Raw genomic sequence first — 25,478 nt, 5'->3', positions numbered from 1 at the left:
TTTTTATTGAGAATTCTCATAAAACAAAGATTGAGAAACTTTGAAACAAAAGGTTGGCCAAGAAAATTATGATATATAAATATAGAGTGCATTTTAGAAATATTACAAAAGTTTTTATATCCTTAAACATATTTTGTTATTAATTTGGGATAAATTAATAATTGTAATTACATGCACCAAACCACTGAATATTCTTATCTTGAGCTTCCCGTCAACTCTGAGAACTCATGCAATAAAACAAACCCATATGCATTTAAAAGCTTCTGAGCCAACTAGAATGTAGTAAAAGTGGGAACCCAAGCCAAAGAAAATGATTCTCTACCTACTAAAGAACATGCATATAAAACATGTGGGCACAAGTGTTTTCTCAAGAAAATGAAAACTGCTATGAAAGGGCCAACTGCATTCAAGTTCTTAATTTGGCAGCATTTGCTTGTTTTTCTACAGTTAAAGAAAAAAAAAAAGACCTCCATCCATGGCCCTAGCTAGTGAATCAGCTTCTTGCATATATTATTAGTAATTTTCAGCTTTGCCACCACTCGGTGAAAATTAATAAATGAGTTCAAAGTTCAAACAAGTTGCCCATGTGATCTCTTGCTAGGCTTATGTTATAATTTTGTGGACCATCTAATATGTACCCACCTCTTCCAGAATCTTGGTCTCTGCCTCTCTCTCCTTTCACTCTTAACCTTCCAATGGGCCTCACAAGCTTATCATGCTCCAATCAATCATTCTCTTCTTGCTTGGTGTGTGATTGCTAATCAAGTTACATCAAAGGGTTCTTGAATTTTTATATGGAATGGTTTCATGACAAAACACTGAGAGCATCTATACTATATCATTTGAATAGGCAAGTTTATTGGCCTTAGTACATCAGCAAGAAACAGAAGAATGAGAAGAACAAGGAAAATCATTTTATCAGGAAATTGCATGATACTGGAACAGGCAAAAATTCAAGCATCCAGTCCAGTGGACGCTACACACTCATACATATTTTATATGATTTGATATGTCCATCCATCACCCATGACAAACACATTTGTAGTGGTATGGACTATTTATTGGGTCATTTCCTTCCACAGGAACCTGCTCAGCCCTACACTTGTATTTGCATCCTCTGCATTCATTGTAAGTGCAAGTAGGAGCTGTGGATCCTATCATCAATCTCCTTGAATTCCTGGAACTCTGTACTTCAATGCCAACCTGCAGGTTCCAAATTCAAAAGATTTCATTGTTCAAAAATTTAGAAAGAAAAAAAAAATTGAGTACCCTTCTTTCTTTTCTATAACTTTTTCTTTGTGATTGGCAAACAAATCAAATTAACCAAGAATTTCTCAGAGGAAAATGCTTGTTAATCCCTTACCTGCAAATTCAGTACTCCTTGTGAGACAGGGATTCTCGGATTATTAGGAAGTAGTAGTACTTGATGAGTTCTGGATCCTGCAATAGGAGAATGATTATTAAACATGATATACATAATTGTAGCAATTATTTTGGTGGATAAGAATAGGAGAAAGAAAGAAGATAATTACAATATATTCATGGCAACCAAACACAAGAAAGAAAGTAGATCTATATATGAGAATGCAAGAAAGGACAAGTGAACTCGAATATATAAAATTTGCAGAAATATTTTTGAAGTAGAACAAAATATATAGAAAGGAAAAAGAAGATAATAACCTTGAGTAACATATGCAGCAATGATAAAGCAGAAGAGTAGCAGAAGTAAGTTGCATTGTTTACTGTTTGCCATGCTTTCCCTTTGTATTGGAGTAAACTTTGAAGGTGATAAATGAACTGGCGGTCAATATGCTTGAAAGATAAATGTATAAGAAACAGAGCTAGAGAGAGAGAGAGAGAGAGAGAGAGAGAGAGAGAGAGAGAGAGAGAGAGAGTTGTAGGCAATTAATGACCATAAATGATAGACCTGGCAAAACTCAGAGGGTCCCCAAAAACTTTTAAAACGGACAGATTGCCTGCTGGAGCTAAAACCATGGAATCAATGGACTGTAGAAGAGGATTACCAAAATACCCAACAAGCATTTCTCATTATCATCGGATAATAAAAATATTTTGAAGGTCTAAAATGGGATTTTAAAGGGTAGAGATTCATTTTAATCTGGGTTTCAAAGTTGAAATATGTTTTTGCATAAGGTAACCTCTCTTTGGTTGGTAGAGTCATTTCGCCCACCGAACGAAGCATGCAGGGCTTGGGTTACAGCACCCACTCCACAGTCCACACCAAATTAAATATGCCTGAAATCCATGCATGTGGAAGCATCTCCAAATTATTTCAACTCTTTTCTAGTCAAAAAGCTTTTCAGTTACTACAAATATATATATAAAAATAAATAGATTCCACATCTCTGTAATATGTATTTTATCCTCTTTCTTTGTTTATACATCGGCAATGCTCCTGTATCATCTTTCGCTTGCCATCCGTCTCGTGTAAATTGATTTCAAGGCATTCATCACAAGTTCACAACAGCTCGGGAAATACTCGCATATTTTGTCTGTGGTTTTGTAGCTTGAAACTAATGGCAAAGTCAACATGCCTACCTTGTGCGCTCATGGAAAATCAGCCTTTATTGCCAGAGCAAGACTCAGCAGTACTGGAGTGTATAGCATTTGTCAATATTAAATTTCATCCGACAAGTGAGAAAATTACTATTTATTTTAATATATCTATTTTAACGAAATTAATTATTTAATTTTTATATTTTAAAAAATATATTATTTAATTATATATTTTATTTTTGTTAAACTATTTATTCACTTTATCAAATTTTTCATTATTCATATTATTCAAATTATTATTTAGTCATTTTATTTTAAAGAAATCGATTAGTTGATTCTGTATTTTAAAAATACTATTATTTAATTTTTTTATTTTAATAAAATTAATTAATTGATCTATATATTTTAAAAAATATATTATTGGATAAAAATAAAAATTTTGCTATGTGGAGACTAAATTTGAAATCACTTTTTTTTTTCAATTCTTTAGAGATCATTTTATGTTTTCTGTACTTGAAAATAATTTTATTTGATTATTTAAAAATTTAAAGAATTAATTTAACCCAAAATCATTTAGAATGGATAAAGAGAATCCATATAGTCGACTCCAAATTATTGGGATAAAAGTTGAGTTGAGTATTTAAAAATTTAAAAAAACTGATTAATTTTTTTGTGTAGACAACTTGTATCACTTTTATCAAAAACAAAGAAAATGAAAGAGATAGGAGTGTAGGCGTAGAGAGAAAAAAAATAGAGAGAGAAATAAATAAGGATAAAAAAGAAATAAGGGTGAAAGAATTAAATAATTTAAGTATGAAAAATACTTACGCAACTAAAAAATTAACTAAATCAAATTACATTGATTAACTAATGGGATTTTTAAAAATATAAGGACTAATTAATTAGTTTTATTAAAATAAAGAGATTAAATAGTAAGTTGACTAATATTGATAAACGAAAAAATTGACAGAAATACTAAATAATTTAATGAATGTAAAATATAAGAATTAAATAGAAATTATATATATATATAAAATAAAACATTTGGATTAGTAATAAATTTTAAAAAATTGCCATGTATTATATTTTTTAAGTCACATAGCATAGTAATTTATTAATTAACATCCACTTGGCATTTATATATTGATTACCTTAAAATTTAATTTAAAATAACATTCCATTGACATTCAATTTATATTTTTAATTTTTAAAATTTAAATCTTTATTTTCTTTTTATTTTTTATTTTTAAGAAAAAATATAAAAAATATAATGTATGTAATTTCATGCTTTAACACATAAGAAATGTGGATTAATTTTTATTAATTTAATACTTTGTGTTATTCTCTATTAATAAATATGGTCTAAATTATTAGTTATTGTTAAATGATACTGACATGATAAATATGTGATAACACATGATGAATTCGGTGCTTATGCGGAAAACACATAACATTGGTGTGTTGCTCATTTGTTTCCATGTTAATCTCATGTGTTCGTCACGTTAATATAATTTAATAGTAATTGACGGTTTGTATCACACTTGCTAAAGAGTAAAAATACAAGATATCAAATTGGAAAAAAAAAAATACTCCTCATGTATTAAAGCGCGAAATCATATAGTATTTTTTTTTTTCTTCATTTTTTACTTTTTTCTTCATTTTTTATATATTTTACTTCTTTCAAAGTTGTTAAATTTTTATTTTATTTTCATCTTTTGATATAATATATATATATATATATATATAAACTAATTTAAAGAATAATACAAACAATTTATTAATAATTAAATTTTAAAATTAAATGATATTTATGTCAATTATTATTAAATAATTTACTTATTAATACTTAAAAATAAAATTCATTTCTCACTTCTATTGAATATTGAGTGTATATATAGAGCTTATTAAATTTTTTTTTTCACTGTAATTTAACTGTTCTTTATTTTTAAAATTTACACATTTATTTTTTAATTATATACTATATTTTATTTTTTAAATCCATTATTTTTATTCATAATGATTAATTGTTTTTCAAAATCTTTTTTTTATGTGTACATTCATAGTATAGACTATACTTAAAAAAAAAATGTTTCTATAAAAATATAGTTTGAAAATTGAATGACCAAAAATTGCAAAATAATGCATTGGAAAATATTGAAAATTTGCAATTGTTAAAAAGTATAAAAGATTTAATTAGAACAACAAATTGAAGAATTCAAAAAACAAAAATCAACATGAGAATAAATAAATGAATATCAGAAATTAGGAAATTATTTTGACTTTTAACTTTATTATTATTATTATTTCTTGAATATTAGTATGATATTTAAGATTTCAATTTGAACATATTTATTATTATATTTGTTATTACGGATAAATTTTTCCTAATAATATATGATTTTTAAAATACAATTATACTATATTGTCACATTATTTAGAAGAAAATAATTAATAATTATATAAGAAATAAAAATTAAATTTAGTTTTAATAGATATATAATTATTTTAAATTTTTTTATACAAATTTAAATTATATTTAATATAATTAATTAAAAATTTTATCATTAATAAAATTTCTAATATGATTTTGAAACAATTTTTTTTAAAATTAAATATTAAATTATTATTAAAATAATAAATAAATAAAATTAATACTCTCAAATTTAAAAAGATTATTATTTTTCAAAAAGTACATCAATAATCAATATTTTCTGTCTTTATTAAAATATACCTTTTATACGTTCTATATAAAATTTTACAAATATATAATACTTAAATTTTTATTTAAAATTAAATGTCAATTCAAGTAAGATATTTAGACAATAAAAATCAAATATTAAAGAAAATTTATATGAATAGATAGCTGCACATCATTTAAAAGTATGTAGTATTCCAATAATTAATTGAATCGATATATCCAAAGATAAGTTATTTAGGAATTGAATTTTCTAAGGGCATAATTAGGGGCCATACTCTCCTAAAATTTTCAAAATTTAAGGTAATATATAATAACTATAATGAGTGTGATTATTGTAAACTGTTATGAAAATAAATTTAATAATTATTAATTAAATATTTATGTTTAAATTTATATTTTTTATATATATTTTAATTAATTTTATATAAATTTTTATATAAATATATAATTTAATCATTATTAAACTCATTCTTATAGTAGATTGAGTGTATACACAACCTATTATAATTATTATAAAATATCTTTAATATGTTATGATTGGTTGTCCCTCCAAAATAAATACTAATTAAAATAATATTGCTATTATTGGTGTATGAGTTTTCATTTAATTTTTACTTTAAATTAGGATAGATTACATTTTTTTCTACTATAATTTGTACATATAATATGGAAAATATAATTTTAAATTAATGGACCCTCTCCCTAACTAATTCTATTAAAAATAAATATTATTATGAATATTTTTTTCAAATAGATAAGTAAAATAGGAAATTAGAAAATCCTTTATTAGAAAGTTAACCTTGTATTTTAAACTCACAGAATTAAATTTAAATAAAAAAAAATTTAGATTAGCCCAAGAGTGCTTTGGAAATTTTTAACTTCGATCCTTTTATTTAATCTGTTTTCGCTTTTGAGCCCATGAATGCAAAGCCCAATTCAACATTGCCCTCTCTTTTGGGTTTCTGTACATTTTTTATTCTAGTACTCAATTTGAATTCCCGCGAATGCCCAGTCTTCAAGAATACCAAACCTTGCCTCCCTTTCCTTCTCTCTGAATTTCTCATATCTGTTGTCAATTCTCTGAAACAATTCCTTTCCTTCACACCCATCCTCAAGAATGACTTCCAAAGCAAAGCATCCTTCTTCTTCTATATCATCACATCCATGTTCCTTCTTCTTCATCATTCATTCATTTCCCAATTCAACAACCTGCAAATTTTCTCCTCCTTTCTTGTCTCTATTCTATCTTCTCCTTCTGTTTAAACCACAACATGGCATCCCAAGAACCCGCTTTGGCACCTCAAAAGTCCATAACACCCTCTGAAGAACCAGAAACAACCCCTCAAGAACCTGTACCCACCACTCCTCTGATTCTACCATTCAAGTACTCAAATCGGGTGGTCCTGAAAACCATTTTAGAACGAAGCGATGGAGGGGTTGGATTGGTGGGTGAGAAAGTGGTGATTGGTGGGTGGGTGAGGGCTTCCAAGGAGGTGAGGAAAGACCCTCCTCCACAGTTGCAGCCAGAGGATAATGATGAGGCTACTGCGTCTCTAGGCCATAAAGATGCCAGCTGCTTGGAGATTCTCCAAACTCGAGTACCCATACTCAGGTCCATATCGAAGATTTTCGGGTGTGGTGGTAATTACCCAGTTCGTGCAAAATTGCGGCCTGCTTCCTCTAAATCACCTGTAGCCTCTATACCATCTCCTCCTCCAATTGTTAACTTGCTTGTTAGCGATGGTTCTTGTGTTGCAAGTCTCCAGGTATGCAAAATTTTACACTTGGAGATCCCTATTTTCCTTTGAAATCCTATGGTTAATATCTATGTTCGATTTTTTATAGGTTACGATGCAGTTCTCTGATGATTTCCCTGTGGGCTCAAGGCCTATTGGAACTTGTATTTTAGCTGAGGGAGTCATACATCAGTTATCAGAGCAGGGAAAACAGGGTATTGAGTTCAAAGTAGAGAAAATCCTTCATATAGGTGCAGTGGAAGATGATAAGTATCTATTATCAAGAAAAAGATTGCCATTAGAGACCTTGAGAGATTATTCTCATTTTCGGCCTCGGACAAATACGGTAAGTTGTACATTTGTTGTTACTGTATGCTCTGCATGCATTTTAGTCCATAATACCAGGCTAATGAGGGTAATTTTTTTTTTTTCATAATTTCTTCTTGTTATGCATTGCCATTTGGGGAAAGAAATTTCTGGAAATGATTAGTGATATTGCCCATTATTGAAGAGATTAGAATTGCAATATTTTCCATTGTGTGTGGGAATCCAAGTTTCCAGGAAATGGAATGAAAGAGTGATCTTTTTCAAGTTTATTAGACTTGTATAATTCAGGATCACAAATATGAAATTTTAACCCTGTGGATTTCTAGGACATAGCCTATAGTTGATCATCCTAATAGACCTTTTGATTGATTTGTTTTTTACTTTATGTAGGTGGCATCTCTTACGCGAATCCGTAGTGCCTTGGCTTTTGCGACTCGCACATTCTTCCAAGATAATGGGTTTCTCAGTGTGGAAGTGCCCATTATGACAATCACAGATGGTGAAGGATTTAGTACAAAGTTCAGGGTTACTACTGTTCCTGTCAAAGAAGTTGAAAAGGAACAGCCAGAAATTACTGATAGTACTGATGGTACTAATCTTGAAATTGTTAAGGCTGCCATAAAAGAGAAGAGTAATCTAATTCAACAACTCCAGAGAAGTGACAGCGACAGGGAAGCACTGGTCGCAGCACAGCAGGATTTGCTCAAAACAAGTCAACTGTTATCACAATTAGAAGAAAAAGAAAAACTTAGATTGGAAGCTTTAAGGAAGGCTAGTAAAGCTCAGGTTCCCGAAGATTTCTTCTCTCAACCTACTTACCTAACAGTTTCTGGTGTCCTTCATATGGAGAGCTATGCATGTGCTCTTGGAAATGTCTACTCATTTGGACCTAGGTTTCGAGCAGACAGAAGGGGAACTGCAAAACAAGTGGTAGAGACGTGGATGGTTGAGGCTGAAATGGCTTTTTCAGAACTAGAGGTATGACAATCATTGGTTGGTTCCTTCTGCTATTATGAGCTGAAAGTCATTAATGCTGGTTCAGCAAGTTTGGTTGGTCAAAAACATGATTTTCATGAAAGTTTATTTATAAAAAAGTTTGTTCATCACTGGGTATGCTATAGAATTAACTTGTCTATAATCATTCATTCTTTTTCTAAATTCTTATTTCAACTTACATAGAATGATGTCCAGCTGATTGATAACTTTTCTCAACTTTTATTAATGTGATAGCATCCTATGTTCATTGGGAACCTTCTGCAATTTTTGATATGAACTTATAGCGCTTTTGAGAGATCTATGAATAGAAATATCTGAAATAAATATGAAGATTTTTTTTTTAATAAAAATTTCTATATGTTGTGCATTTCCTAGGATGCCATGAACTGTGCAGAAGACTATTTCATGTTCCTCTGCAAATGGGTTTTGGATAATTGTTCATCAGAAATGAAATTTGTTTCAAAACGCATTGACAAAACCAGAACCAATCTTCTTGAATCAATGATATCATTTTCATATGAAAGGATCACCTATACGGAAGCAGTGAATGCTTTGAAAAATGTAAGTTACCCATTCTTGTACATTACTAACAGACACATTTCATCCAGCAAGTTTACTTCATAAAGGTCTTCAACTTTCTGGCAACTAGGTTGCTGATAGAAAATTTGAAACTCAACCTGAATGGGGCATTGAATTAACATCTCAACATCTAAGGTATTTATATTAAGTTGTTATTTTATACATATACAAGTTTTTGAAAAGATGGGAACGGAGGCTTTTTTCGAATGTGGTTACTTTACAATATTTTCATGCTCTGACAGGTATTTGGTTGATGAAATCTATAAGAGGCCTGTAATTTTATACAACTTCCCAAAAGAATTGAAGCCATTTTATGTACGATTGAATGACGATGGAAAAACAGTTGCAGCATTTGATATGGTTATACCCAGGGTAAGATCAAAATTTCTCTGAAGACATGCATAATTTTGATGTTTCATTGGGACTTTTCCACTCCTTCGAAATGCTAATATAACAGAATTTTATAATACTGGATTTTTTCAGGGTGGAACATTCATCACAGGTAACCAAAAGGAGGAACGCTTCAATTTGCTAAATGAAAGGTTACAGCACCATTGTTCTACTGATTTTTATGTTAATTACTATCAGTATTTTATCTCCTCTAAACTTTATTTATTGTTCAGATTAATGGCAATTCAACCTTAAGTTCATAATCTTTTGCATAAGTCCTTAGCAAAATAAGAACTAATTCCTAAATTTTGTTACTGAAATTGTTCTCAGGATAAATGAACTAAACTTGCCCAGAGAGCAGTATGAATGGTACTTAGATCTTCGCCGGTACGGAACGGTCAAGCACTCTGGTTTTACTCTTGGGTATGACCTTATGGTTCTCTTCGCTACTGGCATCCCTGATGTCAGAGATGCAATTCCCTTCCCCAGAAGCAGTAGCAAGGTTAATAACTAAACAGGCTACCAGAAAGAATCATACCTCCAACAATGGAATGACCTTGCATGAAAGCCAATAAATTAGCAAAATGTTGTCTATGTAAATATGTAATTGTAAATGCTGGTAGATAAAAGTACAAGAAAGGTGTATGCTAGATCAAGAGCATTATTTTGAATTCTGGTTGACCTAATGTACACAAGGAAAATTATCGGTTCAGATAAGATTATTCCAAATTTATGCATTTATGTTCTCATGTAAACTGAGTTTTGACATGCCAGACAAGCCACATTGCAATTTTCTGATCTAGGGATACTATGTCCCCATTGTAGCATTAAGCAGGGAATTAATTTCTGGCATCAATGGGGAAGAAAAATGGGTAGAGCTCATATTGAACACAACAACCTAAGGACATAGTTTAATATGATTATTTTGTTGATAGAATAAAACCTATGGACATAGTTTAAAATTTAAAATAGAAAAATAAACTAACGATTTTTAATTAATTTTATAGGGTAAGTTGTAATTTATCCTTATTTTTATTATTCTCACTTTAATTAATTAAAAAAAATCATTCACTTGTAATGAGAGGACTATATTATTGATAGAATTAAAATTTGGAGAATATTTTAAATTAAAAAAAATAAAAAGAATTTAGTTGCATTTTTATGAACTCATAAAAAAATAATAAATAAAAGTTTTTTCTATAAAAGTTTAGGTGAAGAGAGACTTTTTAATTTAGCGTTAGAGCATACCATATTACAGTAAAATTTAGGATTGCCTATTAAAAAAGATGATCAGTAAGGTTTAAATTCTTAATTTGATACGAGCACTAAATAAATTTTACCAACTGAATTAACTTTCCTTCACGAAAATTTTAATATTTTCTCATATTGAAATTCACTTAAAAGTCAAAATTAGTAAAAATTAAAAAAGAAAAGCAAAATTAGTAGAAATTGAAAAAGAAATATAGCAGAATACCATCAATTCAGTAGATCTACCAATCTTGGTAATTATAAATGATGAATCCAGTTTCAAAATTTCTTGTTAGTTAGAGGACAGACATTATGAAATGGCCTCAACCAAATAAGGTCATGTGATGATGCTATTAGAAACTCAAAAAATATTCAAGGAAAATCATAAATTTTATTTTTTTATTTAAATATAAAAATCTTGAAAATGATAATAAAAGCTGTCACCTTCCAGAGTCAAAGGCCACCGCACAACTTCCTTATAAAAACCCCAAACTCACCGCCAATCACGCAGCCTGTCCGTGCCTTCTTTCCTCCTCTCCAAAGCTAAAACCCTACAGCACATTCACGCGCAAATCCCATTATCAATATGTGATTTAGGCCGCACACGAATCGAAGTCACATCAAGAACTCTGCAATGGGTCAAGAACAAGAAGGAGGAGGAGCTGAAGAGTACTTGTTCAAGATTGTGCTAATAGGTGACTCTGCTGTGGGAAAATCTAATTTACTATCCAGGTTTGCAAGAAATGAGTTTGATAACAATTCTAAGGCTACTATTGGGGTAGAGTTTCAGACCCAGGTGGTGGATATTGATGGCAAACAAATCAAGGCACAGATCTGGGACACTGCTGGCCAAGAGAGGTTTAGAGCTGTTACCTCTGCTTATTATAGAGGTGCTGTTGGTGTACTAATTGTCTATGATATCACTAGGAGGACAAGTTTTGATAGCGTCAAAAGGTGGTTGGATGAACTCAGCAGTAAGTTTCTTTCTGTTCTTTTTATCTTGCTGCCATTTTTTTCTGTTTGGTTGCTTAATTGATTCAAAATTTTATTTTTCATTCTCTTCGTTTTAGTGGAAACCAACTGAAGAATTTACCTACTGAATTTATATGGTAGAATATTGTTTGATTTGAAGATAGGGAATAGCTTAAAAGCTAAAATGATTGCTAAAATTGCTTGTTGAAATGTATCAAAACTAAAAAGAACATGGAATTAGTGCATTTTAGATGCTGAGCCTTTTTAATTTAGCAAATTGAAATTGTTTTCCCCAGCGGCAAATTTTAGAATCCTGCATCGTCTTGGTATGGTAGTACATACACAATCATTGTCCAATATGTAGCATTCTTCGAACATCCAGTTTAAACATAATCAATTCTCAGTGAACTATATATACTTGATACTCTCACTTGATTTGCTGCATAAATAAAACAACATATACAGAGTCTTGAAATGTTGGATTACTTATAAAGATTTCCTGTAAAGTTGAACTATCTTAGAGCAATCAGGTCTTTTATTTATTAACAATCACCTCTTCCTGCCATTAACATTTTTAACTCTGTCAAATGCAGTTTTTATCAAGTTGGTGCAAATTCTTAAATCAAGGTTTAACTGATCTGAGTTGTGCAATCTTTACCATGACCATTCGAAACTCCATCTACTGTAGAGTGTAGAGTCTGGAACTGGAAGAGTTTAGTTTCATCTTTTGATCCATGAACTTTTGAAAGAGCACTCTAGTTGTGGTTTAGCACTTCATAAAATTACATGAACTTTCAAGGAAGTAAACTTCTTACTACATTGGGCTAAACGTATTCTGGAATCACTAGAAATCTAAAAGCATTTATGCTCAGCACCCATGAAATTTTGGCATTCAGAGTAGTGGAATATGTTTTAGCCAAAAACAAGCATTTTATTTTATGAGTTTTTTTGTCCAAAATCATTGATTTTGACCTTGTTTTAAATGATCTTGCAGCTCATTGTGATACTACAGTAGCAAGAATGCTTGTAGGGAACAAGCGTGATCTGGAGAACATTAGAGAAGTGAGTGTAGAGGAGGGCAAAAGCCTTGCAGAAGAAGAAAGTTTATTCTTCATGGAGACATCAGCCCTTGATTCTACTAATGTTCAGGCAGCCTTTGAGGTGGTGATCCGTGAGATATACAACGATGTGAGCAAGAAAATTCTGAATTCCGATTTATACAAGGCTGAGTTGACTGCAAACCGAGTCAGTCTGGTCAAGAATGGAGAAAATTCATCAAAGCAAAATAGTTTTTCCTGCTGCGCTACATAATTTCAGTTCTTGCTGTCTTGTGCACCTTTCGGGGCATAGTATTTTATCCCCATTTTCTTATATGATTATTAATTATAATTGGTGTTGATCACTAAAGAATTTTCCATTTCAATCAAATATAAGAAAGAAGAATATTTTCCTTTCTTAAACTGTTATTTTTTAACCTACTGAATTATGGAAGTTAGAATTGGTAAACGCTCATCCATTCTCATCCATTTATCAATGAAATTCAAGGGCAATTTATGAAAGGGAGGCAATTGGAATACTAAAATGAGGTGTTAGAGAGGGCTGGTCGTTAGTATAGATAGTGATCAATAAATAAAAAATTAAAAAAAAATACTAAAAATCGTTCAATTATTTTTTTATCCTTAAAAATATATATTAATTATTTTAAGATTCTTAAAAAAATTTTTGAATAAGAAAATCATTCATATATTTTATAAAATAATTCTAAATATTATAACATTTATAAATAAGCCCTTATATTTTTATAATTAATAAACATACAAATATTAATTTGCAAAATTAAAAAATTATTATTTATTATATATAAAAAATTTGAAAATTGTACATAAAATTAATAACTATATAATATAAAAAAAATTTAAAAATATTAATATTATTTATATGCAAAGAAGTATTAATATTTATTTAGAGAATTAATAAAATTAGTACAGTGACCAAATTATATTAAATATTTTATAAATATTTAAAAATTGATATTATTTAGTATTTATTAATTTAAAAAAATATTAAATTATGATAAATATTATTAATATGAATTAATAAAAAATATGAATAAATAATTGTTGAAATAAATTATTTAAAAATAAATAAAATAATTTATAAATATTAAATTAATATTTGTGAAATATGAAATTAAAAAAATCAAAATAATAAAAATAATGTATACATATTTTAAATATAGTTTCAATATTTAATAACATAAAACATTATCAAAATTTATATAATTTTAATAGTAAATTTATTAATTACTATTGTTAGGATGGCAATGTGGGGTATTTTTTTGAGTACTCATCCATCCAACCTTATTAGAATTTCAAAGAAGAATTTTCCATTTTATTAAAATTTGAGACAAAATTAGATATTAAATATATTAATCGCGTTTAAATTTGAATTTAGTGATTTTTACTTTTACCCTGTTCATTTTCATTCCTTTATTGCTAATTTTTGTCAACTCTTCTTAGCTTGAAAATTAAGCTAATATTACAAAAACGAACAGCAGCCCCAACGGAAGCACCCACAGCCATAGCTGTCGAGGAAGATGCCTTGGGCCTTGGCTTGAGACTCTCGTCTTGCATCTATTGCCATTGCACGCTCCCTTGTCAGCTCTGCCAAAAGCATATCAAGCAGATCAAATAATCCATTGCGTCTACCTTCACAATTCCCCAATGAGTATTTGCTTTTCATCATCAAAGCCATATAATACATGGGTTCTCTCCATTCATAATTAGAGTAAAACTCATGGGTTGGGTTTTATATTCTTGGGCTATTCCCAATACTATTATTATTATTATTATTATTATTATTATTATTATAGGAATAGTCAATTTATTTGAATAAATTAAAAAATAAATTCATTTGAAAATTTATCAAAATTAATATAATTTTACAAGAATTTTATTAAATATTTAATAAAAATCCTATTAACTTAAATTATTCTATAAAATAAGACTATTTATTTTAGTTTCTATTATTCAAATCAAATTAATAAGATTATTTACAATTTCATTTTCAAACACATTAATTTTATTAAAAAATCATTTTAAATTAAATTGTAGTATAAAAATCATTTATAAATTTATAAAATTTCGAATTTAAATTATAATCAAAATTAATCGTACAAAAAATAAGGAAAATAAGATATTACTGATCAGTCCTACCAAGCCTGTGATGCTTACGAAGAAGCATATGACTTATATTTTTTTATTATTTTTATTATGTTTGAAGCATATAAATAAATAAATAAATAAAAGTGCTCTGAGCGTGAGGTTAAAGCCTGACTTCTTGTCTCCACTGACGTAACACGTGTCCACTCAGTCAACCAAATACGTGAAGATTTGGATTTCTCTCTCAATAAATGTCAATATTTAAAATTTTACTCATTTTTCATTATATTTTATTATAACTGAATTTTTTATATAATTATATAAAATTAAAATTTTTATTAATTATTTTAAATTTTATTTTTATTATTTTTATTTCTCAAAATTTTTAATAAAAATTTCATAATAAAAGTAATTAAAATTTATCTATATAATATAAATATAAATATATATAATTAATATATTATAAATTATTTTATAATAATAATTTATTATAATATTAATAAAATATTTTTTAATAATTTATATATAAAAAAATATTATATATTAATATTATAAAAAGGAATATCATGTGAATTGGTGCTCCGCATTAAATACAGAAACAAGACAAATGGAGAGGTTGGAGTACTGAGCTGTTCAGTGGTTGAACGGCAGGTCAGGGGTCAAGTAGAATTAGCTATTTACGTACTTACAGGTTTGAGTTGACCCACATCCCAAATGGTCCACCTATCAACATGAAGTAGTGACGCATTGGTGATGTAATATCAATTTCTTTTTCTTAAAGCATTTTTAATTAATTAATTAATTAATTGAAATTATTTAGTCAGCATAACATCATTGTGACGTGGCCCCATTTTCTTATTGTTATTAGGTTGAAAAATGAAAAATGGTCGTTATCTACAATAATGACTCTGCATTTCGTCGAGAGGACGTTACGATTGACAAATTAGTTTTTAATTTGGATAAACTATTTTTTCATTTTTAATTATATCAAAATTAATATTTATATTTTTTTATTTTTAAAATTTAAATTTTGTATTTTAATTCTGTTTATTCATATTCAAAACATATAATTAATTTTAAAATAAATTATAATTTAATTTTTAAAGTTTTAAAAAATTATAATTTAATTATTATAATTTTAAAATTAAGTAATTTAATTTTTTAGATTTAATAAAAATTATAACTTAATAAATACTGTTAAAATTTTAGTTAATTTATTATTAATTTTATTAAAAATAATTAAAATATTTTGAACTCTATTTTTTAATTTAAAAATAATTTAGTTTTTAAAAAATTATTTTACCTACAATTTAATCCTTAAGATTTTGTTGAATTTATAAATTAGTTTACATAGTTTTAAAATTAAATAATTTAATTTTAATATTCTAATAAATTTATAAATTAATCCTTATCATTAAAATTACAGTTAATTTCTTATAAATTTAAATAAAATTAACAAAATATTTTTAATTTTATTTTAAATTTAAAAACAATTTAGACCTTAAAGTTTTATTTTAATAATAATTTACACCTATATATATATATATATATATATATATATATATATATATATATATATATATATATATATATATATATATATATAAAATAATATAATAATTGTCACAACCCAACCTATGGGCCGGACCGGCACTAAGACCTGGGCAAGCCTAAAGCCCCCGATGCATGTAGTAAGCCTAACTATTCACTAACCCAACTCTAAGGCCCATTTGGGCCCAATATCAACAAAACAACCGGACGGAGTCCGGTCATAAAGTGGACCTTTCAACGGGGAGTTTTTGACTCACCCGACCTGTAAACAAAATATATCATCACTTGGGGAGCTCAGCTCACCCTCCACATACTCAAATCAACATAAAGATAAATGGGAGCTTAGCTCCCTTATCCAGTCCATCAAACATGCATATAATAATTTTACAGGTCCACATAACAATTATATTACAGACCCGAATCATTTAAATAATTCTAACACATGCGGAAAAATCTAGGAGTAAATAAAATTATACAAATATTGAATAACAACCTGCGAAGAAGAAAAGCAGGTTAACCACAATAAAATCCTCCTGTAGCCTGAAAAAAATATTGAACAGGAGTGAGCGTTCGACTCAGAGAGTAAAATATCAATTTTAACCATAATCTCTATAACTATCTAAAACTAATGCATCCTGTAGAGTGAAATGCAACATCAACAACATTTTCACATCATAACATCAAAAAGGTAATTTGGAGCACTCACACATCCAATAATATCAATCATAATATATGGGAGCTGATTCCCTATACAGCTCTCTTAATTCCAACTGCGCCAGCGAAGAACTCAACTCGGACTTCCACTTAATAACCAAATCGGGGTCCCAGCGAAGAACTCAAGCCGTGTCTACCCCAAAGGACCTGGTCCCAACGAAGATCTCAAGCCGTGTCTACCCGTCCTATCCATAGTCCACACCACATCACACGTACGCCAACGCACACACACTGCTCCAAATTACCACAACAACATACATGGCACTTTCACAGTTATGAATGCAACATAAATCGTGCCTAAAGTTTATCTACATAGATATATGCATATAAGTGATGCATGGGCATGCTTGAACATATAATAATAGTGAAATTACAATTAAAATTAATATTTTACTCACAGACTTGACAACGGTCACTAGGGCGGCTGGGCGGAGGAAGAAGGCTGTCCCGGCTCACCTGACAATTACATTACAATTATTTAATACACATGACTCAATACAAATCAAGAAAAGACCAAATACGTCATAAGTCGTGCCGAAAATTCGGCAGAGTCTCTCCTATACCTAGGACCTACCCAACCTGCAAAATGGCTTAAAACACACTTCTATATTCACAATCCATATATCCACAACTCAATCACATCACACAGCCCCTCCTGGGCCCATCAAATCAGTCATCCATCACAATACGTAAAATTTCAATTTAGTCCTTATAATTGATCATTTTTGCAAAAACTGCCCAAATAAGCTATAAAAATTCTAAAACTTTGCCCCGCGGTCCTTAGCAATATTACTAGGCTATTGCAAAAAGAATCATAATTTTCTGAGCTACCACGAATATTTTATGGATTTTTAATCCTATTTAAGCACTAGAAAATTACGAAAAAGTAAGGTTCGGGTTTACCTTTGCCGATTCTGACTTCGGGAACGCGCTCGGGATGTCTGACAATGGGGGGGTAGCCAAAACCTCGGGCCAATTCGGAGACTTTTCGTGCAGTTTATGCGGCGAAATTCACTGCACCGGTCAACTGTCGAATTTCTGCGAATTAAGGATACCTACACGAAGCCCACAACACGGGGGTTAGTACATAAATTTTTCAGAATTTTCTAAGCTCATTTAATGCTCGGAAAGACACTGCGAAGTTCCGTGGGACCCATCGAAAAATGGTGTCAGAAAAATTCGAAATTTATGTCGCCGCGAAGCTCTTGACGAGTGGAGCGCTCTGGTACTCTCGGTTTTCTCGTGAGATTCACGATTTGTGAGAAATCTAGCCCGAAAGTCAAAATGGGCTAAAACTTCCCGGGCAAAAATTGGACAAACCGCTTAATGAATTTCGGTGTTCTTGGTGTCTATGGAAAGCTCTCGACGAGTAGATGAGTTTAGACACAAGACCCGGTCCGATTGGTGGCCGGATCGACCGGATTTTGGCCGGGAAGGTGAACGGTCGCGCTCGCGCTGCGCGTTGCTTCTGGAGCCGTTTTCCAGCATTCCAGGCGGCGGCCGGCCGTGGGGGAGGGCTGAAGTGGGGCGCCAGTGAGGTGGGGAGGCAGGGGAGGTGGCGGCGCGGCAAGGGGAGGAGGGAGGAGAGAGAAAAGAGAGAGAGAAGGGGATGAGGTCGGGACGCGCGGAAGAAAAGAGAAGAAGAAAAAGGAGCCGGTCCGATTTGATCGGTCCGATCCGGTCCGGTTCGATTCGACCGGTTCGATTCGGAATACAAAATTTTGAATTTTTACTCTGCCTCGGGACCGAAAATGAGGTCCAAAAATTCCGAAAAAATTTCAGAAAACTCAGAAAAATTCTTAAACTTTAAATATATTTTTAGTTTTGCCACGTGGTCTTTAAATTAATTTTTAAAAATCATCAAAGTTTATATTTTCGGAAAATCGAACCCGATTTTTAAAATCCGAAAAATCTCAAAAAAATTCCTAAAATTTAAATAAAATTAAAATACCAAAAATGCTCATAAAATAATAAAATTTAAAATTTTGGGGTGTTACAATAATATAATATAATATATGAAAATATTATAAATTAATAAATTTATATAGTTATTTATATTATTAAAATAATAATGACGTAAATAAAATCTTACTAACTTATAATTACTTATTTATAAATAGTTATAATATTTAATTGTCAATTTGTAAAATATATGAATATTTTTTAATTAATAAAAAATTTTAAGGATCTTAAAGTAATTAATTTATATTTTAATAATTTAAATTTAAAATTTTTAATTTAATGTGCCTATATTTTAAAAATATAAAGACTAAATTATTAATAAAATAAAACTCAAGGAATTAAATTATTAAGAAAATAAAATTTTAAAAATTAAATTATTTTTAAATTAAGAGTAAAAATAAGAATATTTTGATATTCTTACTAAAATTAATAGTAACTTAACGAAATTTTAACATTAAATACTAACTTATATGTTTTATCAAATTTTAAAAAGTAAATTATATAATTTTGAAAATATAATATCTAAATTATAAGTTTTATTAAATTTTAGAGATTAAATTATAATATTATAATTTGTCCTTAATTTTAACATAATTTAAGATCTAAGAAATAATTTATTTTTAAGAATATTTTATTTATTTTTCAGACAATTAATAAAAAATTGGTAGAAAACTAGTTAAATAGACATTTAATTTGAAAGAACCAAAATAAAAAAAAATTATTAATTTTTAAAAACTGAGAACATATATATATATATATATTAATTTCAACATAATCTAAAAAATAAAAAAAAAATAATTTTTTAATATAAAAATTTCATTAAAAAGTATTTAAATTGATTTTTTTTAATAAAATAAAATAAAATTAAATTTATGGGCGAGAATTGTTCTCCATGGTGTGGAAACTGGAAAGTAGATTGAATGAATTGTGTTCCTCACTAATCATGATTGGCAATTAGTGGTCAGAAAGAGAAATTAAAGTGGGGGGAGCTACTTGTGGTGGAAGGTCATAATCAAAGCATCTTTTTCTAGAGAAAATGCATCATACCATTAGGAAAGCTTTCAGGTTGCGTTCCAAATACTCCCCCTAGTCTCCTTCCCTACGCCTTCCCATTCATCTCCAAACAAAATCCTACCAACTTTTTCTCCCCTTTAATTTTTTTTAGTATAATTAACTTTAATAAAAATTTAACTCAAAATTTTATTATTGTAAAATTAATTCTAATATCAATAAATTAAAACTCATTAATTAAGAGTGGTGGATTCGAATTGTTACAAGTAGTGGTGGATTAGTCAAAAGTTTGATAAAAAAAAATGAATGCAATTATAATAATCTTTAACAATTGAAATAAAATTTGACAATTGTAAGTTAAGAGTAAAATTATATTGTTAATTAAGGTTTGATTAGTAAATTATGCTAAGATAATCATTTTAATTATTTTTTGGTCTCATTACAAATGATTGATTTTTTCATGATACATTAAAGTTGATACAAAGTATATAATTAAAACAATCTGTCCCTAAGTTATCTCTCTCTCTCTCTCTTATAAGCTGCAGTGGCCACGGATGCTTACCCTCCTTTTTTGTTCAATTTTCTTATATTTATTTTATATTTTTTTTTATAATCTCTAAATATTTATCTTTTTGAAACAGATCAATGTTTGTTCTCAGTTTATTGTTGTTGATAGATCTAAATTCTGTCTCATCTTTTAAGAAAATTTATTATCTCCTTTTTTGCGAGGATTTGATATTTCTTCTTATGTGAATTTTGTTGTTTCCTTCGTTCTAACAATGTTTTATTATTATTATTATTATTATAAAGTTATTAGATATTTTATTTTATTATTTAGATAGGAGCGCAATGATAACAGGTACAAATTTTCTTTTTATGGGTATATCAAATTATGATGATTTTCAAATCAAACTCGAAGAAAAATTATGAAGTCAAGCGATGGTAGATTATCACTGAGTAGAGTATACTTTCTGCAGAATGGTTAAATCAAATACTTTATCAACATAATCAAATCTTTTAACCTAAATTAATTACTATTATATTTTGTACAAGTAGTTTATCTTAAATTTTTTATAAAATTGTAATAGTATGAAATTTTTAATTCAGATTTAATGAAAGCTCTATAAAAAAAAATAAAAATTAATGTTATTCATGTTATAATAATGATTCTGATTTACAAGGGAATTAACTGCTGTAAAATGGTAGATCCTCAAATAGGAAGTAATTAGAGGAGTTATTGACAAAACTAGGCATGTCATTGTCATTAGGTGTGAGAAGGAACCCAAAAATTCTCTCCTTATAAGTTAGGCTTTTGATTATGAGAAGACAAGGCAACCAATGCCTTGTAGAAAGGGGTCAAGGAATTGGAATCCATAAACAAAGCAAACTATGCAATAGATGAACAGAAGATACGCAATTATGAAATGATGAAATAATGAAGATAGGGAAAGCAGAGGGGGACCAGAAGCATGTGTATGCCTGCCTCCTAAGGATTTTTAATGAAAAGTCTCAATTAAAAATAAGGTTCAGTAAATTACGGTTGAGCAAAGTGTCTTTAGTTGATGATAGTTAGGTAATATAGGATTCCATTAGAGGCTTTAGTTTGTTAAATCAGATTATGACATTAGAGCCCCTCAGCCACTCCTAGAAACTTCATGAAATTTCCTATCTGAAACTTGACAAATTTGCATCAAACACGAGGCCCTTTAATTTCCCTTTAGAAAATATTATATAAAATATAAGATAACCCATCCTACCACAAAAGTAGGATTGATTATTATTGATAGCAGCAACAACATGGACCGTCTCGTGATGGAAGTCTCTGTCACGGGAATTTATAGAGAAGTGCAAGCAATCTTGACAAATCAAAGAGAAGAAAAACCATGAATAATTTCACTTCAGAAATCTGTTCATTAAACATACATGCCACTAAGTGTTGTACCCTAACTATAGGAGTAGCAGAAAAAGAGGAAGTGAAATACAAATCTGTATCATGTGAAGCCAAACCATTTTACAAGATATCAAGTAAAAGAGAAGTGAAAGCGTTCTAAAAGAAGGTAGGCCTAGTAGAATCTCAAGTTGTGAAAAGGGTAATACAAAATCATATCTCTACTAGGGAGACCAAATATCAAATTGGTTGGTCATGCATTGAATGGTTGTTGCCTGCCTTGTCCATTGTTGTATCCATCATAGGGCTTGGTGGATTTCTGAGACCTTCTCAAGACTGCTATCCAAGTAATTATTTCCATCAACAAAGCAATCCCACCCAAGACTGCAATCACAATTATGTAAGTCGATTTCCACTTCTGTTCAGGGTGCAAGATGTCTAGACCTTTGAACACATTCACAATGCCAAGGACAAGTATGGCATATCCAACACCGTGATGGTAGATATTCCAATAGAATCGGTATTTGTGGTCCTTCTTCGGTCTCAAGAACAATGCAAAAATCTGAGAGAACCAACCAAATAGTACCCATCAGAATAAATATTCAAAATCAATTCCCATACTTCACAATAAACCAATTGCCAGATCTCACTCATTGGCACCATTGCCAGCCAAGAAGAGGGATAAATACAGAAAAAAGACATAAATATCAAGTTTCCTACTAGAGAAGGAAAGAACGGGAAAAACAGGTAATTATCCCAAAAATTTTTCCGTAGATACATGAGTACCAAAGACCAAAAGAAGTTTCTTTTCAATTCAATCCAGGACCAGATTCGATAAAAATCTCTCACCAGGATTTAACAAACGAGTGGGGAACAAAATTTAAGGGTATGTTGTTTCAAAGAAAAAACTGGCCACATATAAAATCATGAAGTTCAGTGTGCATAGGGCTAAACTCTGGCGCCCTCCCAAAAACCTTCACAATTTTTTTCCCCTTTCTCCTCGCCACATTGATCATTGAAAAAGAATTTACCTGTAGCGTTGCTAAAGAGAAAAGGGAGATCCCAATATTCCGATGAGCAGTCCACTGAATGCCCTTTGATTCACTTCCAAGCTTCAAACCAGTACCCCACCCAGCAACCCCAATAGCATAGGCAGAGACCTGGCAAGAAACATGGAGATAAAACCACGCTGGATCTGCAGACTGGAAAGGTCTCAGGTAACGTGCTATTATAATTCCAATTGGAAACAGAACTCCCCAGCTCACAGCATTCAGCACCCCATGAATCTGGCAGGAAAATCATCAAATGATCATAATTTGGCAACATCCCACAACAAATTCCTACATATCTAGTCTATAATTTCACTTCTTATATGTAATCCAAATGCTTTCTTTTTTTATTGCCCTTCGGTTAGTATTATCGACTGGTTTTTTTTTTTTTTTTTTTGGGGGGGGGGGGGGAGAGGGATATTTCCCGATCAACAAAAGATCAAAAACTGTGAAATTACCCATGTTCAATTTCAGCAAGAAACAAGCATGAAACTTGGTGTGCTCAGGTTTCCCAAAATAATTAAACATAAAAAAACTTTGATTTTTAAGGAAAATTTCCGTTAATATAAATTTCCTTGTTGAAAAACAAATCATAAAAGAAAACAGTAAACAGAAAGGGAGGAGAAAAGAAAGAAGGAGAAAAAGAAAAATATGTTCCGAAGAATCCAATTCACTACCAGAGGGAGAGAAAGAGAGAGAAACAGAGAAAAATTACTAAAGCAAACTCACATTTCTCTTTTTAGTCTTGGAGTCCACTCCACCGGTAGCGACACTCTGTCCTCCTTTCAAATCCAATGTTCCCTTGGCGTTCAAATTTGGAGACTGCATGGGGTGTGGCGTCAGTACCCCTTTGGAATCGACGCTGGGACCCACCTGCCACACCTGATTCACCACCCCCTTCGCTGCCAAGTCCGCCGGAACCTTAATTTTCGCAAAGATCCTCATGACGCCGTTATCCTCCTCTGCCTGTTCGTCCCACACATCAAAAGCCAATTTGGATTGCACCACCGAAGCGGCAGAGCTGACGTTGTACGTTTTAACAGTCATAGGACCTGCGGAATCCTTGTAGCCAACAAGCGCCTGAGCCCCAAACATTCCAGTGCCAGTCGGGTTTATAGCCCACGAAACCCAGCCACCCGACGACGAAGGGGAAGCGAGGAAGGCAATAGAAAGAGTAGAATTAGAGGAATTGTAGGAGAAGTGGAGGTAGGAAGTGAGCGTAGGAAGGTCTACACAGTGAGCATACAAATCGTTGCCGGTGAATTTCGGAGATGAGCAGGTCTGAGAGAGAGCAGGTGATGTTAGAGAAACCCAAAAACAAAGACCAAAAATCAAAGCAGTGAAGCTAAGGGAAGCCATTTTTGAGAGCTTTCAGTATTAGAGAGCTGAAGAAACTGGACGCTAAATCTTTGGAAGAATTTAAAGACAAAATGAAAGAAGCAGACACTGAGAGCTAGTAAGACAACTTCCATTTCGGAAATTAATTTGTTTAATACCCAATTATGTAATGGCACGTTTAGGGGCCAACGTGGCAATCGTTGTTTCTACTCTGTCAGAATCGTAGAGAACACGCGCAAGCTGTGAAAGATAATTTCTCAAGCTCAAACGGGGCGGATGACTGTATAATTAGTGACAGGATGTGCAGAATGAATGAGCAATGGACGGAAGGAGATTAGAGACGCATGTGGAATCTGTGAGCCCCACAAGCCCAGGTGGACGAATGAGCAAATAACCAAGTGGATGAGCTGGATTTTGCAAGTTGGCGTCGTGGCAATTTATTTTTTAAACACACATAAAAATAATAGAGACAGAATAAATTTCAGAATAAAATTATAATAATTTCTTAATAAAATCGTGAATAAATTATTTTTTTATATAATTTTCATAATTCATTCTTAAATTTTATTATGTATTTTATCTTTATCTTTTCATTTTAATTTATTATTAAAATATTTATTAATTTTAATTTTATTTTATAAAAATTTATTAAACCTATTATAATATATTTTTAGGTTAAAAAAATAATAAACGTTATGTTTTCTCTGCTCAAAAAATATTGATGATTTCAATTATTATATCGATCTATAATAAAAATATTAATATTATCATAATAATTTATTTTATAAAAAAAAAATAAAATATATTTCATGAAAAATATTAAAATTATATTTATAAACGTTATATGTAGTTTTGAGAAAATTTTTAATGTAAAATTTTATTATTATAAATTAAAATTTTTTTTATAATAGGCTAAACAAATATTCACAAACAATGCATTTCTATTGCGTGTCACAAACAATGCATTTCATTCACAAACAAAATTTTAATTCTTTTATAAAATTTTAATTTATAATTACAATAGCTTTTATAAAATTAAATTGGTATTTAATAAATTTTAAAAAAAATTAAAATTTAGTAATTTTATAAAAATATTTATAAAATTAAGTGATCATGTGTATTATGTATTATTCTCATCCAATTTGTTTCTTCTTTACGAAGAGATGGAAGAAAAATGTACATAAATTAAGGTAACAATTCTTTTCAAATAATCATTTTTCATGAGAAAATTTATTAAAAAATAATAAATATTAAAATTTTAATTTTTAAGGATTTTTGAATGAGAGGAAATTGCTTGTGATCAATATGGCTAATTTTCATCGATAATTACTCAAATTTAGA

The 25,478-nt window shown here is 29.9% G+C and overlaps 4 protein-coding genes across 4 annotated transcripts; 2 read left to right on the top strand and 2 right to left on the bottom strand.

The window, feature by feature from the left end:
- Positions 1-831: 831 nt before the first annotated feature.
- LOC110647949 (EPIDERMAL PATTERNING FACTOR-like protein 9) lies at positions 832-2,222 on the bottom strand. Its single transcript, XM_021802005.2, has 3 exons — positions 1,681-2,222; positions 1,364-1,440; positions 832-1,203 (listed from the first exon to the last, which is right to left on the bottom strand). The coding sequence occupies exons 1-3, from the start codon at positions 1,751-1,753 to the stop codon at positions 1,021-1,023; spliced, it is 333 nt and encodes a 110-aa protein (XP_021657697.2). The 5' UTR covers positions 1,754-2,222; the 3' UTR covers positions 832-1,020.
- Positions 2,223-6,200: 3,978 nt separating this feature from the next.
- Positions 6,201-9,992, top strand: LOC110647946 (asparagine--tRNA ligase, cytoplasmic 2). Its single transcript, XM_058129133.1, has 8 exons — positions 6,201-6,981; positions 7,061-7,297; positions 7,669-8,256; positions 8,650-8,835; positions 8,924-8,988; positions 9,096-9,225; positions 9,337-9,395; positions 9,574-9,992. Exons 1-8 carry the CDS (start codon positions 6,487-6,489, stop codon positions 9,755-9,757), a joined length of 1,944 nt encoding a protein of 647 aa, XP_057985116.1. The 5' UTR covers positions 6,201-6,486; the 3' UTR covers positions 9,758-9,992.
- A 988-nt stretch (positions 9,993-10,980) lies between these two features.
- Positions 10,981-12,923, top strand: LOC110647945 (ras-related protein RABA5e). Its single transcript, XM_021802000.2, has 2 exons — positions 10,981-11,465; positions 12,458-12,923. Exons 1-2 carry the CDS (start codon positions 11,126-11,128, stop codon positions 12,772-12,774), a joined length of 657 nt encoding a protein of 218 aa, XP_021657692.1. The 5' UTR covers positions 10,981-11,125; the 3' UTR covers positions 12,775-12,923.
- Positions 12,924-21,733: 8,810 nt separating this feature from the next.
- LOC110668136 (cytochrome b561 and DOMON domain-containing protein At3g25290) lies at positions 21,734-24,255 on the bottom strand. The gene is made up of 3 exons (XM_058129131.1): positions 23,529-24,255; positions 22,782-23,036; positions 21,734-22,312 (listed from the first exon to the last, which is right to left on the bottom strand). The coding sequence occupies exons 1-3, from the start codon at positions 24,156-24,158 to the stop codon at positions 22,004-22,006; spliced, it is 1,194 nt and encodes a 397-aa protein (XP_057985114.1). The 5' UTR covers positions 24,159-24,255; the 3' UTR covers positions 21,734-22,003.
- Positions 24,256-25,478: the final 1,223 nt, after the last annotated feature.

Source organism: Hevea brasiliensis, chromosome 10 (genome assembly GCF_030052815.1).
Source record: "Hevea brasiliensis isolate MT/VB/25A 57/8 chromosome 10, ASM3005281v1, whole genome shotgun sequence".
In the NCBI taxonomy this organism is placed as follows: Eukaryota; Viridiplantae; Streptophyta; class Magnoliopsida; order Malpighiales; family Euphorbiaceae; genus Hevea; species Hevea brasiliensis.
This window is presented reverse-complemented; position numbering and strand designations above follow the sequence as displayed.

Excerpts from the sequence above, each read along its gene's own strand:
- LOC110647949 (XM_021802005.2), bottom strand. The coding sequence starts at position 1,753 with ATGGCAAACAGTAAACAATGCAACTTACTTCTGCTACTCTTCTGCTTT. Across the intron at positions 1,441-1,680 it reads TGCTGCATATGTTACTCAAG|GATCCAGAACTCATCAAGTA; the intron begins GTTATTATCTTC and ends CTCCTATTGCAG. Across the intron at positions 1,204-1,363 it reads AAGGAGTACTGAATTTGCAG|GTTGGCATTGAAGTACAGAG; the intron begins GTAAGGGATTAA and ends TGGAACCTGCAG.
- LOC110647946 (XM_058129133.1), top strand. The coding sequence starts at position 6,487 with ATGGCATCCCAAGAACCCGCTTTGGCACCTCAAAAGTCCATAACACCC. Across the intron at positions 6,982-7,060 it reads CTTGTGTTGCAAGTCTCCAG|GTTACGATGCAGTTCTCTGA; the intron begins GTATGCAAAATT and ends GATTTTTTATAG. Across the intron at positions 7,298-7,668 it reads TTCGGCCTCGGACAAATACG|GTGGCATCTCTTACGCGAAT; the intron begins GTAAGTTGTACA and ends TACTTTATGTAG.
- LOC110647945 (XM_021802000.2), top strand. The coding sequence starts at position 11,126 with ATGGGTCAAGAACAAGAAGGAGGAGGAGCTGAAGAGTACTTGTTCAAG. Across the intron at positions 11,466-12,457 it reads GTGGTTGGATGAACTCAGCA|CTCATTGTGATACTACAGTA; the intron begins GTAAGTTTCTTT and ends ATGATCTTGCAG.
- LOC110668136 (XM_058129131.1), bottom strand. The coding sequence starts at position 24,158 with ATGGCTTCCCTTAGCTTCACTGCTTTGATTTTTGGTCTTTGTTTTTGG. Across the intron at positions 23,037-23,528 it reads CCAAGACTAAAAAGAGAAAT|ATTCATGGGGTGCTGAATGC; the intron begins GTGAGTTTGCTT and ends TTTTCCTGCCAG. Across the intron at positions 22,313-22,781 it reads TCTCTTTAGCAACGCTACAG|ATTTTTGCATTGTTCTTGAG; the intron begins GTAAATTCTTTT and ends TGGTTCTCTCAG.